The 19627-nt window shown below is 38.3% G+C and overlaps 1 protein-coding gene across 5 annotated transcripts in view; it reads right to left on the minus strand.

Moving 5' to 3' along the window:
- The window catches only part of ZNF654 (zinc finger protein 654), a 37990-nt gene that overhangs the window by 7158 nt on the left and 11205 nt on the right, over positions 1–19627 (minus strand). The window contains exons 2-7 of one of the 5 annotated variants that reach the window (XM_061454344.1): positions 18742–18887; positions 14317–14398; positions 12268–12403; positions 6795–6997; positions 5894–6033; positions 1187–1328 (exon numbers count right to left, since the gene is read on the minus strand). In XM_061454344.1, the coding sequence (XP_061310328.1) occupies positions 1187–1328; positions 5894–6033; positions 6795–6997; positions 12268–12403; positions 14317–14398; positions 18742–18887 (849 nt within the window). Of the gene's footprint in view, positions 1–1186; positions 1329–5893; positions 6034–6794; positions 6998–12267; positions 12404–14316; positions 14399–18741; positions 18903–19627 lie in introns of all 5 variants that reach the window. The other 4 variants (XM_061454346.1, XM_061454347.1, XM_061454345.1 and 1 more) reach the window with 4 other exon arrangements.

The raw sequence follows: 19627 nt of genomic DNA on the forward strand, positions 1-19627 counted from the left end.
GTTACTCTGTATTTTGTCCCTGTTCTAACTCATTTAACTTGCAGTGCATAAAAACAGAAGCTGTATAATATTGCCTTCAATTTTGAACAATAACCACCACAGAAGCCTTAACAACCCATGGCCAAGCATTCTCAAAGGCTTGAGTCTTCAGAGTGACTGACTATCCTTTCACTGAGCAGAATCCCTATCCCACACTTAAGGCTGCAGGCCCTCCCATTCAGATGGGTGATCAGAAATATGCTGCCCAACAGGCAGCAGATTAATGTAAAAAGAGTTTCAGGAAGTTTACAAATTAATACCCACCTAAAAGGTGCATTAACAAATACACACAATGCTCCGTATGTAGTAGGTTATTAAAAATATATATTCACTCAGATGAAAATACAAATAACAGTTATTCATTTCACCACAAGTGTTTTAGAATACATACCGAGATCAAAATCTTGAACAGTAATGTTTCATTTAGAACCATACAGCAGCACCCGTGACCATTCATAATTCACTTAGGGCACAGAATATGAAGGAGCTCTGTGCAGTCAGGGTAATGATAAGAAACACATTTGGAAACAACTTGCACACCTGCATGCAAAGCGTTGCACGTGACATCTTTTGCAGGTGTACGGGACAGTGTAAGCCTAACATCTGAAGCATGAAACACATCACACCCTTCTGAAGCAAAATTATGTCTTCTCCTGGTTTAGCCTAGCTTTTCCTTTGTTACGTTAAGCATTTCTTCAGATTTGGTTAGAACTGGTGGAAGGATGCAAAACTTAATGAGGGTGAAAGGCAGATGAAATGGCACCATGCAAGTCCTATTTCCTTAAGGAGGAAGGCTAAAAATCCACAAAACAAACGAGTGAATTTTTCACGTTTGCTCCACGTGTTTATTATTAATTTCCCCATTTATTTATAGGGGATGACATTCCTCAAATTTACTACAGCAGAAAGAAAAAAACCTTAGAATTCAAGAAAAATACTCCAATCTTAAAGACACAGAACAGATCAAGGGCAATCATAACATTGATGTGCATTCTGGATTTGGACAGATTTTTAAGAGAACAGTGTGCTATTCCCCACCCCCTCTTACCTTTGCACAAAAAATGGCCATTACACAACATAAACATCACTCCTCTTGAGTTACAAAAAGAATGGGGGGGTAGGGTAAAAACAAAGAACCAAAACTTACTTCATCCTTAATGACTTTCATGAAAGGGAAAATTACTCTGACATTGGTTGCGATTCTTAAAAGCTGGTAGCACTGGTCGACAAATACTTGTTTTGATGGGTTAGATTTAAGCTGCAGTTTGCTCCAAATGAAGATCAGGTCCCTATAAGTACAGAACAAAACAGTTCATAGTTAGATGGAGTTTTAGAACTCTTATCACTAAGCATGATGCGTTACTAAGAACAATTATTTGCGTATTCAGTAACTAAAACTATATTTGAGGGTGTAATACCAAACTAATTAACTGTACACAATGTGCACAATGGAAAATGCAACTTAATTACTTTGTTAAAGCATTCAGGGTATCTCCTATCACTGAGCCAATTAAATATTCAACAGAATATTAATGTATTCAGCTTAGTATCAGAGAACTGCATAATAAAATCAGATGCTACAGCATCTAGCCCTTAACACCACAGGCAATAAATGTCAGGCTGAACAGCAAGCTCTGTGTGCTCTTGGGATTAAGTTACTTTCAGTGCAAGGATAAGGAGTCCTTCAAGAAAATAAGTGTTTGAATGTGGAAAATGGGAGCTTTGTAGAAAGCTAGCTTCTGATACAGTCCATTGACAAGAAATATTGATGTTCTCCAGTTGTGCGTATTACAACACGATTTTCTTCTCTTAATGCTGTCATTGCTGCCCTTTCTAGCCAAAAGCAGTTACATGAAAGCATCAGTTTCTACAGCTATTCATGTATCTCTCTAATGTTTAGTCAAACAGCATTTCTGACTGATATAAGGAAACCTAAGAATAGATTGCTAGACCCTGCAGCAGAGCTCCTGCACAGGTAATGTGTTTAGTCTACAAAATACAGCTAATTGAAATTTACAGCCTGTAAGTTCTACGTACTGTAATTCAGAGACTTGGAAAAGGCAACTGGACTTCACTTTTAGTTATAAGAAAATTTGCCAGCACTAAGATTTTACACGGGAGTAGATACAGTTAGGACTAGGCAGAAATCCTACCATAACGTTACAAGGGAAACAGGGGACCAGTCGACTTTGATTTTCTGAAGGAAGACACTTCTTTATTCCACCAGCCTCCTCCCTCAGAAAACACAAACCCAGTTACTATTTAGCTGATCTTTCAGAGCCTCTACTCTGTGCCAGATACAAATCAGACAAACCTTTTGAGACTAAGCTTGTCTAGCGAGGTGAGTGCCAGCATGAAGGGAAGTGACAGAACTGCCCGTGACAAAACACCAACTTCGCTTTGACATTTAGGACAGCTCTGCAATTCTGCCTGACATTTAAGGGCTAGACAAAAGAAAATCATTGTTTTCTTTCATTCAGAACCCAAGGAGACTGAAGTCAAAACAGAGATCAAGCTTTCGTGGGGAAAAACTGTGAAAAGGAGTTCTGTAAGCAGCTCTACCCACAAAAACATGTATCAGCCTTAGAGGCAGATAAAGATACAAGCCTTTTCCAGGCTGAAACCAAAACACCTGAAGTCTTTGCAAACTTCACATACAAGTTTGAAACTTCCTGCACCAAACCATTCACAAAATCCAGTTAAAGCCTCAAGCTGACGTTCAAAAGAAAGAACTGAGCATTTTCGCTGTTAAAAGTTAGCAAAATTAAATAACTTATCCTCTGCTTTGCCTCATACCATTTCAGAGCAGCCCATTTCAACGCTAATCCCAGAGAAACAGAAAAACCAGATTATTCTTCTGAGAGATTAGTGGTTAAAATGGCTTGCCATGTGTTCAAACAAGTTGGTACAATGACAAGAGCTGAAACAGGAATGGAGAAAACTCAAAGTAGAAGCAACAGCTCCGGGGTGAAGAACAAGCTGTTAATTCAGTTTAACCACCACGTGATTAGACCTTGACGTGAAACAGAAGTCAGCAGCATTTGATGTATTATTTCTGTGGCACTGACCACAACACAGGTGAGAAACTTGAGATAACGTAGGCAGGGGTAGTTTTCTATTTGCTTGATTACTATGGCACAGTAATACAGTACCTTATGACATTTACTTCTTGGATGGTCTAACTTAGTTCACATTGAGGCCTGTGCTTGAACTACCATAGACACGTGTTGGGACAGTTTAAATTGTTACTGTGAGACCACAGAACTCCGTAACTCTACCAGAGGAAAGTAGCCTGGTACCCCCTCTACAAGATACCACAACAACTGTGTGCCTCCATCAGCAATATAAAAGAACAGTTAGGTCCGCTCTGCCGTAGCTAGATCTAAACCCTTTACTATTGTTGACAAGAAGGAAGTCTGTCTTTCCTTGGTTATAGATTAGCACACTTCACCAAAATGTTATCTAGGTCACAAAAATTGCCTAAATGCAAGACTTAAACATGTGGAAACATCCTTGACTTACTGAATTTACTAATTAGGAAGCACTTGAGAACAGACAAAACAGCACTTAAAAACTGCCTGGCAGAGAAGGCAAAGCCATTCTGCTATGCTTGTTCCATCAAAATCTTGGCCGTCTTCCTGAAGAGACATCACTTACTGATACCAGAAAGCCATTCATAACTGGACTATTTGCTTAACAATACCTTACAAACAAATTTCTCTAGTCAGATCAAGCCCAGCTGGCTTTGTGATTCATTTGTCAGTGGGCTTTCACTTCAGAAAAGTAGTTCTGATCATAGTTTATTATTAGCATCAATGAAAACAGGGAGAGTTTTGTGACAGAGCTGCTTAAAGTTAATCTTCCTCTGAGATACTATGGAGCTAATGGTTTCACCTTGGAAGACTTCAGAGAGGTTGCTTCACATGAAGTGGTAACAAGTACCTGCTATTTACATCTTTCTAACCTATTCTGATATTTATCTTTGCTAGTAGTGTTTGCCGCTAGATGTCTGCTAGATCTGCAAAGTCCTCAATTCCAAACAAGGCAAGATGATTTATGATGCGCTACATTAAAATCTTCTACATGATGTGGATTAATTTAACCTGGCTCCTACTTCTTCAGATATTTGAAGTACAACATAGACATGCCTTCACAAGCTCTGCTCCAGATTACATTATCTAGTAAGCAGTCCACAGATTCTCTTGTTGGGTTTGCAATTGTTAAGGCTCAGCATCTGTAAAGAATGAACTAGCTGTTTTAGTTGCCCAGACATAACTGCTCTGAACTCTTTCAAAGATCCTCAAGTTCTGTATTTTGAACAGAAGATCAAAATACTGAGAGATGCCAGAATGGTTTCCTTGATAAACAGGTATCAAACAGTACTTTAGTTTCTTCTGGAATTTCATTTCTGACATCCACTTTGCCAGAACAAAAGGACAAATGTCTTGTTTCGACTAGCAATTTTTAGAAAGGCTGATGCAAAACTTGGTTATAAACTGGGTTAAGAGCAAGGTTAACATCTAACTACAGCAAAAGACATAAAAAGTAGGTTTGATTTAAAATGTGTTTCCTAAAAGACTGAATCCCCGAAACAGAAAGCACTAATCATGAATTAGTAACTAACATGTAACTAATGTATTTAAGTTACATCTGCAAATTTCCCAAGAAGTAAGAAGTCAGGAGATGCAGCATTTGGGCAGGAATCAGCAAAGCTGGATTCCATTCACAAACTATGTACCTTTTCAGTTGGATTTCTTCATCTGTCCTATGGGGACAGTCACGTCCACCTTCTCCTGGACAGACTGAAAACTGACGCTAACTATTGACAATATATTGTATTATAAATGTATGTTGATCATTTTTCCAAAGGTTTTGATGCAATGCAATCACTTATTCAAAGTTAAGAGAAAAAAATAACAAACCAAACATTGTCATTTCTGACCTTCCTCACTTCCTTGAGAAAAAAAAACAAAACACCACTTCTTACTTCTCAATTCCCCAAACCCTGGGAATATAGAAACCCAATACAGACTCTAAACTCCATTATTAAAATTGATTACAAGCTTAATAAGAGCTCTATTGACTGAAGAAAAAATTAAATCCTTCCTAAATAAGCTTTTCTTCTTCAACTACACAATCAAACAAATTGAGCATACTTTATCAGTGAATGCAAATGTTACTTTTGATACAGAAATTATCCAGCCTAAAGAGGATTATCTTCCTTAGCCATCGTTCAGTCCTCCAAATGATGAAATTTGTTTTGACAACTCTTGAGAAAACGCTTCTAAAAACATAAAAGCATCCAACCATCAAGATGATTTAATGCGGATGAAGACGTTATTACTTAAATGTTTTCTAAAGTACCACCATTTATTTTATGGCTCTCTTTAAGAAATAAAAGCTCCCATATTAAGTAGCACATTTTCAGAATCATATATTCTCCTTAGGCATACTGATGATATATTACCCCCTTGTTATTATAAAGCAGTGTCATTAAACTAGCAGGACAGAAAAATATCTGCATTGCCAGGGAGTCTACAGTCTGCATATTGTTACACATTGCTAGTAACAAATGTCATATTTCTAGGTGTTTATAGCCTAAAGTACGTGAAGGCCCACCCTTCTGTTACTTTGAAACAGTTCATGTGTTATGTACCATGTAGGCTACCATTGTGCACGACTGTGTGTAAAAAGGCAAGCAGGCATAACAGATGTAGTAGGAAAGTTTAAAGACCACGTTAGAATGTTTTTATCTTGTATGTTAAACTTGAGCTACACCTCAAAGTAGATGAGTCATTTTGGCAATAAGCACCGATTATCTGCTCAGCTGCTTCACCAGAAAGAAAGTATTTACCATATACAATACATGTCCCCATTTTGAAGCTGAGGGACTAGGAACGATTCACATAGCTGTAAGGCTAAGGTAGTCTTCCCTTCTTTTTCAGTGTTGCAGATGATCTCAATTCCACTCTTGCAATCAGTCCTCAACAAGTGCTATACAATTAAAATAAAATCAATTTAGATAAATTTGCTAACATGAAATAAAACCCTAGCAGACCCTGCTATATTAAAGAAGCTACTGAAAACTTCAGGACTTGCTAGTGACATTGGATTTCTTTGGACTAGCTTTTGTGTAGGTCTGTAAATTGAGATTTTGGACATTAATTTAGAGTTCTTTCGTATTTCTTAGAGCAATGACAATCAGAATAATTGTCCAAGAAATTAAAAGACGACACAAAAGCACTTTCTTTGCATGACTTAGCTTGTTCTCAAAATAAGGTTAGGAAAAGCAGTGTTATCTAGTAAGTGCTACCAGCGGTAAAGCAGGGCCACATTCAGCTAGAGTGTCATTTTACATAGGGGGGTACCATCAAAAAACCTTAAGGCTACTCAAAATTTATAAGGCACAGAACACTGGACTGACATCAGTTAGGCTAAAGAGCTTTTACTAAAATAATAGTCAATAGTAAAATAGTCAATACACTGAAGTTACAAAATATTAATGACTCAAGTTATTTAGGGTACATTATCTACAAGTAAACTCCACCAAAAAATTGTATCTAGGTCAACAAGATTTGTAGGCACTTAACATTTAACTTTTCAAAGCTTAAACAAGCACTAAGTTAAGCAACAGCACTGTAGTTGCCTGATTTTATGACATTTGGTTCTACAAAAACAGAGTTCCGTATGTTCCTCTTGACAACTCGTATACAGTAAGTATTTAATTAAACAAAATGTATACTGACAAACAATACCTCCTGGAATAGCTGATCTTCTAATGGTGACATATAAAGACAGGTGAAAAGAGCTTGATGGAAATACAGATCTTTACTGATATCTGGATGATTTATGCAAGATTTGATAAGAGCCATTGCCTCAGGGATGCGTTCACAGGCAATAAGGTATCTGGCACGCAGTTCAAAGAACAGTGGATTTTCAGAGCTTAAATATTTGTTAACTGTACAGAAAAGAAAGATTTAAAGGCAATTAGAATATGAAGTCCAAACAACAAATATATTTAAATGTAATGTTGTTTTCAATTGTGCAATGTCAACAAATAATATATAAAAAAAGGCTCTGCTAAAAAAGCTATCAAATACTTAAATACCATCAAGAATCTGTCCTTCTGCTTGGAAACAGAAATAGTTATTTTTCTTACACCAGTAATCTAATTCAGTATTTTATTTCTAACAGATTAACACAAGGTGCTGCAAAGGATTAGTAAAATATAAACTACACAGAAGCAGATATGAACATTTCTGAGAGAGAAAATTCTCTCCTAGCTCAGCACTCGTATCTGGGTGATTGTCAAAAGTTCAGGACTGACATCGCTTCCAAGGTTAGAATTATAGATATTTAAAACAACTCAGTATACTCATTACCCACTAAAATGGAAGAGCTCAGAGTGATCAGAAAGTTGACTACAATTCACATGCTGTTGCTTTAAGTACTTTCGAACACTTGGCTTTTGCTGGTGAAGTGGAAAATACACTTTTTCTTCTTCTGAAACTGCTCCTGGGCACAGTCCTTACATCCAAATCCCTAAATACCTTTAAATCCTAACCCCCGATTTCTGGAAATCTGTTTTTCAGATCTAAAAGCTAATCTTAAAGTTAACATTGGAATGAAAATGTTTGTACTGAGATACTCAACATATACTTAAAACATTGAATTGGGAAACGATGAAATACATAAAAGACATGCTTGAGATCTTCTATAGCTCATAGCAATTCTAATATCTCTTAAGATTAAAATATCATTCAAGACTACAAAATATATATATTATACTATAAAATGCTGCTTTTATTTTGAGAATTGTTTGCATGTTGTCAAGTAAATGCACACTCTGAGGTGTTAACAGTGTGTTAACATTAATGTATTGGACAATATGGGCTGATCTTCCTCTTACATTCTCAACAGCTACCTTAAGAATCCCACCACTTCTAGTGCATTCCCTGTAGTACTGTGCAGTGTTTCATATTAAATAAGAAAAAAAGAAACAAGATTGTCAATTTCGAGTCAACAAAGGCTGAAGTTTATACCTTGGAGGGAACATGTATTAAGAAAGTTACAAGCAACTTAAAAGTGACATTATTAGGATTTAACAAAAAAGTGGTTACTGAAAACCGCTATCTCAGCAGCCAAGTGATTCCCCCCCACCCCAAAATAAAAAGAGCATGTATATAACAGGAGTTAAACTTGGTTTAATAAGGATGCCTGGTTTAAAAGACATTTCTTGTGCTCAGAAAAAGGATTTCTCCAAGATCTTTGTTTTTATGAAACTTAATGGCATTATATGCTAATGAACACTTAAGGAGTATTATTCAAGGTGAGATAAGGTTTCTTAATAGATGTATCATAAAGTCCACCATAACAGAGAATCTCATTCCCACTATCCATTAGCACTTCCAGGGATAGAAAGAAAAGCCAGCGTCTAACAGTAGTCATTAACTGCAAGAAAAAGTGATTATAAGGAAATACCCTTTATGCCAAGTAAAGGCCTCTCCTTCTGAATTAACATTAAAAAGATAATAAAGCTCATCACTGGTGTCACATGCAAACATTACCCAACAGATCACTGACTACTCACACTGAAAAATTACACTGGGAATACTTAGCTTTTATATGTGCTGACGTTAAGTAAATGCTGCGTATCTAACAACTGGTTGCATCATCCTTATCACTCAAATGAGGGAAGACTGCAGACCACAGTATAAGTGACACTTGTCTTGTACGTAGGAAGGGGGACCCCAGAAACTACAGGCTTATCAGCCTGACCTCACTGCTGGGGAACATCACAGAGCAGATCATCCTAAGTAAGATCATAAAGCATGTGTGGGAAAAGAAGGGACCAGGACCAGTTGACACAGGTTCATGAAGGGCAGGTCCTGCATGACCAACCTAATCTCTTTCTATGACAAGGTGACCTGCCTGGTTGATGAGGGAAAGGCTGTAGACATTGTCTATTTGGACTTCAGTAAAGCATTTGACACTGTTTCTGACAGCATTCTCCTGGAGGAACTGGCTGGGTTGGAAACTGCCTGGATGGCAGAGCCCAAGAAGTGATGGTAAATGGTGTCACATCTAGTTGGTGCTCGGTCACTAGTGACGTCCCTCTGGGCTTGGTGTTAGGGCCAGTGTTATTTAATATCTTCACTAATGATCTGATCTGAATGAGGGGATTGAATGCACCCTCAGTAAATTTGCAGACAACACCCAGCAGGCTGGGAGTGCTGATCTGCTGAAGGATAGAAAGGCTCTGCAAAGGGATCTGGGCAGGCTGAATCGATGTGCTGTGCCCAGCGGTATGAGATTCAACAAGGTAAAGAGCCAGGTCCTGGATCTGGGCCACAACAACCCCACACAGTGCTACAGGCAGAAAAGGACCTGGGGATGCTGACTGATGACTGCTGATCATGAGCCAGCTTTTGCTGAGGCAGCCCAGAAGACCAACGGCATCCTGGCCTGTATCAGCAGTAGTGTGGCCAGCAGGGCCAAGGCAGTGATCATCCCCCTGTACTCAGCACTGGTGAGGCTGCACCTTGAATCCTGTGTTCACCTCTGTTCCCCTCACTACAAGAGAGACACTGAGGTGCTGGAGTGGGTCCAGAAAAGGGCAATGATGCTGGTGCAGGGCCTGGAACACAAGTGTGATGGGGAACGGCTGAGGGACCTGGGGGGTTTAGCCTGGAGAAGGCTCAGGGGGACCTTACTGCTCTCTACAACTACATGAAAGGAGGACAGACTAAGAAGGTGGCTGGTCTCTTCTCTCAAGTAAGAAGTGATAGGACAAGAGGAAAAGGCCTCAAGCTTTGCCAGGGGAGGTTTAGACTGGATATTTGGAAAAACTTCTTCACTGAAAGGATGCTCAGACATTGGAATAGGCTGCCCAGGGAAGTGGTAGAATCATCATCCCTGCAAGTGTTCACAAAACACGTAGATGAGGCCCCTAGTGACATGGTTTAGTGGTGAACTTGGCAGTAAAGGTTGGATTTTATTATCTTAAAGGCCTTTTCCAATCTAATTGATTCTATGATTCTAAGCTAACTTGTTAAATCATTCCCACTTTCTGTGTGGGGAACTCTGAAGTCAGTATGCCCCTCTGCTTTGTAAGTGAGAATCCCACTTCTAGCAGCACAACCTCCCAGAGAAGGTGTCTCCTACACCCTCCAACGCTGTTTTTGAAGAGACTGCGAGTTCCAGCTACACCACTGGCAGGATTCTGCTCCCTCCCCATCCTGGAATGCTCTCTTTTCCCAAGCATATTATCTAGAAGAACATGTAAGCTCTTCTAACCCCACAAGCAAAAGACAACTGCTAACTACAGTAGCATTTAGCCAAGTATGTGATACATACAAAATGGCTTGGGGAAAGTAACTGCTATTCCTGTTCAGCATGTGTGGTGCTTTGCTTTAAAGCAATAGATGCCAACCATCAGCTTAGAAGCTAATTAGCTGCTTACACCTGAGCTTACCTCTGTCTACAGTATTCTCTTCTAGATGTTCACAGCAGGCCACTTTATTCTCCCTAATCTATTAGAAGTTTATTGCTGCTATATTTCAAGTCTGCTGTTGTTTTTAAACCCAAAGACTGCCTTCCTTTCCAGCCACCTCAAAACAGAATGCAACATCTCAAAGCATGCAACTCACGTAAAAACAGACCCAGGGAGGTTTGTCTTGGCCTAAGCTTCTCTGTGTAATTAATGAATCAAAGGCAGGATTATGCAGTTCATACAGTACATATTTATCAAACTGACTTTTGCAAGTAATGGTTGGTGAATCAGCAATAATACGCAGTTTTCCCCATTTAAAATACTGATCCCTAAGGGAACTATATGGCCGGGTTTCAAAATATACACCAAATACTGCTAGCCTAATAAGCAGCACAGAACGTTTGCTTCGTGTAAGACTTCAGAGGAATCAGATTTTAGAGGAAGTGAGACAAGAAAGGAAGAGCTTCCAAAAGATATGATCTAAAATGTTTGTCATCACAGCTAAGATATGTCAAGGGGGTATGTGGGGATATTAGAAGATAAAAGGAGGAAAAATACCTCAGCAGAGGGGAAGGAGATGCGGCCTACAACAAAAGGAAACAAACTAATCATCTAGTGACAACAGGCAGCATCATTCCTACTCTGCCAGGTTAAAACTAAGTAAAAGTCCTCAAACTGTTACCCGTCATACAGAGGCATCATGATGATCAAAGGAATCATTAAAGCAAAGGACTAAAACGATTTCTGCTGGAGAGATGGAGATTGAGACTTGATCTAACTTCAGATCGTAACTACCAAAAAATTTTAGAGTGTCATAGGATATAGAACAAGCCAAGGATAATCTTTGTTTTCATTTTGTTTCTGTAGGTATTTGACCAGAAGTTTATTAGATCTATAAATCACATGTAAACTATTTTGCTCAAGCACCTGCTTCACAAGAGAGACAAAACAATAAAGACTACACACTTAATCATGTTCATGTTGCTAGCACAATACTCTTCTGGTTAAGAAGGCAGCTTGCTCAGTAGCTGTTACTTTATAGTCCTCTTCCTCACTCTACAGAATGAATGCACTGTCATAAACAGAGAAATGAATTAGCATTTTTTAATCACTATCAAATAGATAGTCCTCTGTGAACACTGCTACCAAATATGCTGCTTAAGATGTCAGTGAAGACTTCACTGTAGACTGGGTATTTTTCCCCTTGTGAACTTCCATTAACATTCCAGTAATTTTGTTTTCCACACGCTGCCTCTTTCTCCGACTCCCAACTCTAGGAATTACATATACGTAAAAACAAAGCAGCTATCAGGTATAGTCACAGGCATCATTCTAAACACAACCAAGCCACAAACCCAGTTATTAACAATTTAAAACAAAGATTAACGAGCCCAAGGACCAGGAATACAGGAATAGACATCAGGTCCTCCCTCGATCACGCTATTTTAGTAGCCTAACTGAGGTCAAGTCACTCTCCATGCTCTTTCAGTTTAGCTATATTTGGTAAACTCATTTCCCAAGTAATTGCTCAGTAGCCTCCTCTACACTGTAAAAGTAGACTTAAATTGCTAGCAAAGAAATTAGTTTTCTTTCAAATAAAAAGGGAGCTGTACATTTTACTACAGAAAAATAGTTATGTTCAATGCCAGCTGACAACACCTGACCCTAATATCATAAAAGCATAATTCAACCCATTTTGTGTACTCTAAAAAAAAGTAACATGGCATATGAAGTACCTAATTCCTGTGACACAGGCTTTGCTTTAAGAATTGCTTGTAATACAGGATCCTCCCATGGTCCACCATCTCGGATGATTCGAGTTACTAGTTCCAGGTTCATATTTCGGTATCTACTGAGAAGGTTCTGACATTCCTACATGTAAAAAGAAAAATCATTAGAAAGGAAAAAAAAACAAACCCCAAAAAGCTGTTTAAAAATAAAGTTAGGTCATCCAAAAGATTCAAGAAAATCCAAGCATGTTTTAGTATTTCCTCAGTCAACAATTCAAGCCACACAATCTTTTCATTGACCAAGCCTACACAAAGCCCTAAAGCAATGACTTACATTCTCTAAAAGCAGTAATATAGAACTGTAGAAGCCAGAACGCAAGAGCCTTCCATTTGCATAACAGTGCAAAACTGCCTTTCCTTGAACTGGGAGGTATTACTGGCATAACGCTGTCAGAGTCTTTACCTCATGCTAGCCTGCACACATTTAGACATGCTGCCGCTGGATTTGCGATCCAGTGATGGTGTCTGAATTCTAAGAGGGAAAAACTGAATTAAGCCCTGTGAGTCACCAGCCCTCAAGCAACCACTTTTCTCCAAATCTCTACGTAATAGAAATTATGCCTGCCTAAGATAATCCAGCATGTTTTAGCCATCACTGGTGTTCATGTACGCCAAGTTCTCCCCATCCCTCCACGCACCTTACATTTGGCTGCTAGAAGTGTCAACTTGAATGTTAATCAACTGTAGAATCTTAATCACAAAAGCTATCTAATTTTAAAACAAAAATAAAGTGCAGCTGAAGAATGGCTCCCATGCACATACAATGAACTTCACACGGGCTTTTTTTACATAAACTCTTTTAGCTTCAACTCAGTTTTTCCTTTTGTATTCAGATGACTAGGTCTGGAGGTAAGGAATGGGTAAGTAACTGAACTGGTTTGATTACACAACTGATTCAGAAATTCTTATATAGAAAATTGTGTAAACATCTATATTAATACATTCACTGCTTTAAAGTCAAGGCAATTGAGGACTGTAAGACAAAAGCACAGAGGAGAAAGCGTTACACATCACCCGTTTGGGTTATGTCTCTTGTGTTCATGAGAAAGTTTTTGAGAAGTGCTTACTGCAAGCCTGCCAAAATGTCCCATTACTCTTAGGCAAGAGACCCTACTCATTCCTGAGGCTGCTAAGCCAATTCCTTGACCCCATTCTTCCACCAGTTCTAATCCAGCACATAATGGCTCCTGGTTTGATAATTAAGGTAAGTAGTGCTGGCACGCGGTAACAAACAGGTATCAACATAAAAGTAACAAAGGGATAGCTATTTCTTAAACTGCAGATCCATGACCAGTATTAACAAATGGAAGAATCCTGTTGGTCATCTTTTCTTTCCCTACAACAAAACTTCCTGTCACGGTGGCACAAAGTGTTTGTGTTCCTATGCAGTGAACTGAACCTTCAGAATGGGTTCAGGTCAAAGAAAACATTCCCAAACAACTTATCTGGCAAAAACAAAGTGCAGTTCTTTAAATCCAGGTTCATTTACCTTATGTAGTTTTATATAGCCATACAAAACATTATCCCAGTCCAGCCAAGAGAAAAGCAGTTTCAAACAATGCAAGTTTATGCTGACCTGAAGAGTTCATTAAATTTAACTGTTTAAAACCACAGAGGGAAACTTGAGGTTTCATGTCCCAAACCGGTGTGCAACACCGGATTGCATTAAGCTCTGATTAGTATAAACAAGCAAAGCTTCCCTCTTTTAGATGGGAAGCACGCAAAATCTGTCTTGAACAAGAGCGTTATTACAAAGAGAAGTACATTTTACTTTGTCCAAATAGATTCAAATAGCAATACTGACAATAAATATAAGAATAAAGGGCTTTCCCTTCAAATACCCTTCCCTCTTTTTTGGAGGGGTAAAAATGTAAGGAAACCAGCTACCTTCTTTCACCATAATGGCATGTTTCCTCCAGGTTATACATCCCCAAAAGCTATCTTTACATGTAGTAAAACAGTATTAAAGGTTTACATGAAAGTAGGCAACACTACCTGGATTGAACCTAAAATATCTTTCAAAGGATCTTCATAGAACTCATCCTTCCCAAAGAACAGCAGCAATTCAAAAAAACTCCTAAAAAACAGAAGTAGTGACAAGTCAAACTAAAAATGTTCATTCAAAAAACGAAACTACTGTACGTCTATTACTTTTCACAGCACTAAAACCAAAAGTAGGACTTGAGTAAGTTCTAGACCCGAGACCATGCCAGAGTCACTCTAAAACACTTGGCTAATGCCCACACTCTCTAAATCAACTCATATTTCAGGAACTTTACATTGGTCTGATATTTTGTGCTGGGTTTTGGCAGTTAAAGACTTCCCCACATACACCTCAAACGTATTTTTCATCAGGCATCGAGTTGCAAATACAATACAACAGTTTAGATTTAAGCACAACTTAAAACCCCTTCTGCCACACCTTGCTCACAAATTCAGGACATTTAGACTCATGGTACCTGCCTGATCTTCTCCCTCAAGAGCTCTTATGTGCTCCATACTTCCAAAAGTGAACGTTCCTGAAAAGCCCAAGCAGTTGTCACACATGCAGCAGTTTTGAGAAAGAAAGAGGACTACTGTAGAACGCCTTCAGGACACAGTTAATATGGAGTTACATTCAAGGAATAGTAACTTGATGTGAATGCTGATCCCCAAGAATTCCTATTTTCAATTGCGATAAGCACTTTCTAGTAACACATTCTCTTCCGTTTCAGCCTGTCTTGACAAAATGCCCACTGAAGTCTCTCTGTGAAGATGCAGGTTTAAAGGTGCTATTTATTTAATATTTCCAAATAAAAGCCTTTTGCCATTAATTTTGTATTTCCAGAAACGGCTTTTGAAGATGACTTTCAAAGAGAGAGTTTTTGTGCAGATAAGAAATGGAACTACATTCATCTTCTGTATGGTATTCAAATGAATTGATAAAACTTCAGTGTTACCACCACCAGTTCTTAAGCAAGTAAGGTCTATGTGCAGCAACATGAATTCCTAAGTGTTGCCTCAAAACCAGTAGCAGATAAAGCAGAAGGCAGGACTGATCCTCAAATCAATTTAGTTCTTCACTTGCAGAAACATACTTCCAGGTAATACTCACAACTCAGTCAATTCAGTCAAGAACTAGATAGTTGGATCTCATGGATATGCAGATGGCTCCAGTGCCATCTATTAGAATCTTAGAATCTATTAAGATTCTAAGAAATTTAACTTTTATTGGGAAACGGTAACAACCAAGTGCTGCACTAAACCTGCAGTTGCTGGCTGAGAAAGTCATGAGCAGCAGGCAATAACTAAGCAGCTCTCAGAGGGGAAGGCAGTACTGAAAGAATACCAAAAGAAATTCTATGCATCTAGGGCATTATAGAAACAGGATTGAACAGCAAAGGCTTTGGTCTCAGAACAGAAAACAGGCATAATTTTCTTTAAGATTTCTCTAGACATTTTTTTCCCCAATGAAGAGGGAGAATTACGAGGCAGAGGGGGAGAAGGTGGTAGATGACTCCTGAAAGAGATTCCAGCACTCTTCCAACCTCAAGTTTGAGTCAAGATCCTGCTGATGGCAATTTCGTTTCTGACTAAAGCATTTAATCTTCTGTTCCAACAGCTTTTAAAACAAAAGGCAGATTTTCATGAACAGCTGGACAAGGAATTCTTACAGAACAATTAAATTCACTGCAGTTGTCAGTGAACAAGTAAAACCTAAATATATTTGAAGATAAAACCCAGAGCATTCCTAAAGAACAAAATGTTTCATTTTTAATAAAGCTCATTCAGAAGAAGTTAAAAAGCAGACTGAAGGCCATTTTTCCTCTCGACAACATTCTCAGAATTACTGTGCATTAAACAATCTTAACATCCACATGAACAAAAGGAAGTTTTGTACTGGAATAATGCAAATGTGCAATGAAATTAGGTTTCCTTTAAATTATGCTGCAGTAATTTTTCTCCTAACCTAAGCTATGCCTAAAATAGACCTAGAAAATTTAAGATACAAATCCATTATGCTCAATGACGGGATTTTTCTCCAGATTAGGTCCTTGACTCTCAACTCAAATATGGCCTGAAAAAAGCAACCAGTATCCAAATACGTACTTGGTTCTGAAAAACATCATCTCATTTCATGTTGATAAACAAAGTTTTGTAGCACACTTGACTCTTGGGAAAGGTCACACATGAGTCATGTCATGATCTGGAAAGCAGTCAGACTGGAACTTAAATAAGACAAAACTAGTTATAGCTAGTGATGCATGCATCCTTTTTTATTCGCTTTGACTGATTAAAGAGAACCTTGCAAAAGACAAATGATCTGGGAATTAACAGTGAACAAGTGTAAACTACCTGTCAATGTACCTGTTCCACGCTCTTATCAGCCTAATAAAGGAAGCTATCAAAATATTTCTATTTCCTTATGACCGGTCTCCGAGTTAAAATTACTACAGCCAATTCCAGCTTGGCCCAGCTATCTTAAAATAGTCTGCAGCACTGCACATTCATATTTGCATCCACCCATTCATAATAATGGTGCTTAGAGAGTTATCACATTGCTATTTTGATATTATGGGCATCAGAAGATTGCCCAAGAACATTTGCATGTTGGCACAATTATTAAAACCCCTGACATTAATAGTTCTTAACCAACATGCTGCCTCATTTGAGGTGAAGCAAGGCTACTAAGTAGTGGAAGTGCAACAGTCATTGCTGTTAATAGCTTATTGTTCTGGTTACCAAGGAAATTTTACTCAAGTATGACAAGGCAGTCAGGAAGATTTTTGCTGTCCAAGAACTAAGGCTTAACATACACCAATTTTTCCAGAAGTCATTTGAGTTATGGATTCAAAGGTAACTGCAACTACTAAGCTCCAGGACTCCTTTATGGTATCACATGCAAAAGTATGTCAGTGAACCAAAGTCAGAAGACAAACTAAGCTGGCATTCTAGAATGGAAGAAAATCTTAGTGAGTAAACCCAGCTCTACAAACCAATATAGGAAAGGGTGACAGGAATTCAGTCACCAATTCATTTCTACATTATCAGGATGTAACCACCCCACATGCAACAAATACTTGAATTTCTGCTATATTCCCCTTCCAAGCATTGCTACTTAAAAGTATATAGAAGCACAGCTTGAACTTCATGAGGTTTCCTCTAAAAAAATAGCTGTGAAGAGAAAAGAGAGGTCACCATGTTTTGATGCAACTGCTAGTCTTTTCCTGAGCTGGTTTTGTAACTGTGGTCTATGCTTCCATAAACAGTCTGACATCAAATAGTTTCACGCACACAAAACCACAAGTAAATCTCTTTGGTGAAGTCTCACCAACACTTAAAGATAGCATATACTCTGTAAGTGTACAGAATAAAGCCTTTACTCCTACATAATCAGTACTAATATCTCAGGAACAGTGGAAAGAATAAGCAACCCAGTCCTCCTGACCAAGTAAAGTAAGAAAGGAAGACTAGGAGAGCATTCACTTCTGATGACTCTGTAAGGTGACAGCAAGACATTCCCACACGAAAGGCTGCACTTGATACAGAGCTGTATTTGAAGCCACCGCTCAACAAGAAAGCGGTTTAACCAGCTGAACAAATACATCTGATTTGCTCAAACCAAACTCAAAATACAAAGCTAGCTTTTAAGCTTTTGTCCCCATCTGCTGAGAGAAGATAAAGTACACTGCATCTCTGCTAAGTATATCTAACTTGCCTAAAGATTTCTTTTGCTTCCATTCAATGGTGAGGTTTTGAAACCTGAAAAATGCGTTTTTAGAGCAAGGAAAAGATGGGATGTTAACTGATGCACTCATCATTACCCTGACACTTTCAGCCTTCATGTGGGAAAACCACCAATGCATTAAGAAAACTGAGATTATAGTAAGATTTTTGACCTAATATTCTGCAGTTTTTCAAGCTGAATTTGACTTTTGGTCAGTTAGCTGCATAACAAGTCATTCCCATAGGCATTTTGATGACTCAGATATAAACATCCATTTTAAAATGGATTCATTTCTTAAACACTACGAGAAATTTACTTTAACAACTACTTAGCTTATTAAATCACTAGAGGTAGAACAGTAAAAACTTCAGATAAATTTATAGCTATGTACTGTCAAAAAGACTGGTCTTCAAATACGCCAAAAGAAGATTTTCCCCAAAAGAAGTCTGTACTGTGATCACTTATTTCTTTACATAGTTCATTTTGTCAGAAAACCTTTAGGACATAACTTGAATATTTAACAAGGACATCTACAAAGACTAAATTTTAGTGTTTGCATCCTCAGTTAGCAATTCTGGGTTCCGTGTCGCTATGTCACCTGTAAAACTGCTCTTAAACTCTCAGGTTCTCTGAGACTCTATTGCTATTATAAAAGTAACACAATCTATATTGTAAATGAAATAATACTAATTGAAAAAAAATCATATACTTACAAAGCTAGGCTACTCAATACATATTGTACGTGCTCACATTCAGCTGGGAATGACACACAGGCAGATGTGAAACAACAGAGCGCCGTCTGAAGCACCTGAAGCTGAGGCAAAGGAACCTGCCATCTTCCAGCGTAGTCTTCAACAACCTAATGACAAAAACACTGAAATATATATCATGATGTAAAACATTCTCTTTAGTCAGAAGTAAGTAGTTAATACTGTACCTGCTTTATCTCCCCTCCCTCCCCCTCAGAAGCAGGGTTTGTAACCAAAACCCTGACCATCTTGTGTTATCAAACTGAAAAAATAAATAGAAACTTTATGACCTACATTATAAAAGACATAGCACAAAGGACCTACATTATTCTCTTCAGAGGGCGAGGCATGAAATACTTTCTTCTTACACGGTAGATAGTACACTCTTCATTTAAACACAATGGATAGCATACTGTGCATTTAAACACAGTAGATGGGACACTCTGCATTTAAACACAAGGTTTTACTTTCCAAGAAGTTACAAATTAGAGAGTCCGTAACAATATCCAGACATTCCATTCTAAAACTTTCCAAGAGGGGAAAAACTAGCCTGTGCTCTTCTGGCCTAGACGTCAGCAGAGAAAGGCACAAACATTCCAGTCACCCTTTATCTGTTCGAGTAAGTCAGTTTGGTCTTTTTCATCCATACAATGGAACTAAGGATAGTCATGTCCTGATCTACAGTTACAAAACTGCATCACTGTTTACAGGGAAACATAAAGGTGAAACATAGGTGTTTTAATGGAGAAAAATCCTCGCCCAGTCATCTAGTCCATCCTTTTTGTATTAATAAATATAAATTCCTGGCACTGTCTATGCCCACACTGGGAGGCTCAGTAACCCAGCTCCA

The sequence above is a fragment of the Pezoporus flaviventris genome, unplaced genomic scaffold (genome assembly GCF_033815535.1).
Source record: "Pezoporus flaviventris isolate CSIRO_AGI_PZ_B2104156 unplaced genomic scaffold, CSIRO_AGI_Pfla_v1 ptg000015l, whole genome shotgun sequence".
Lineage (NCBI taxonomy): Eukaryota > Metazoa > Chordata > Aves > Psittaciformes > Psittacidae > Pezoporus > Pezoporus flaviventris.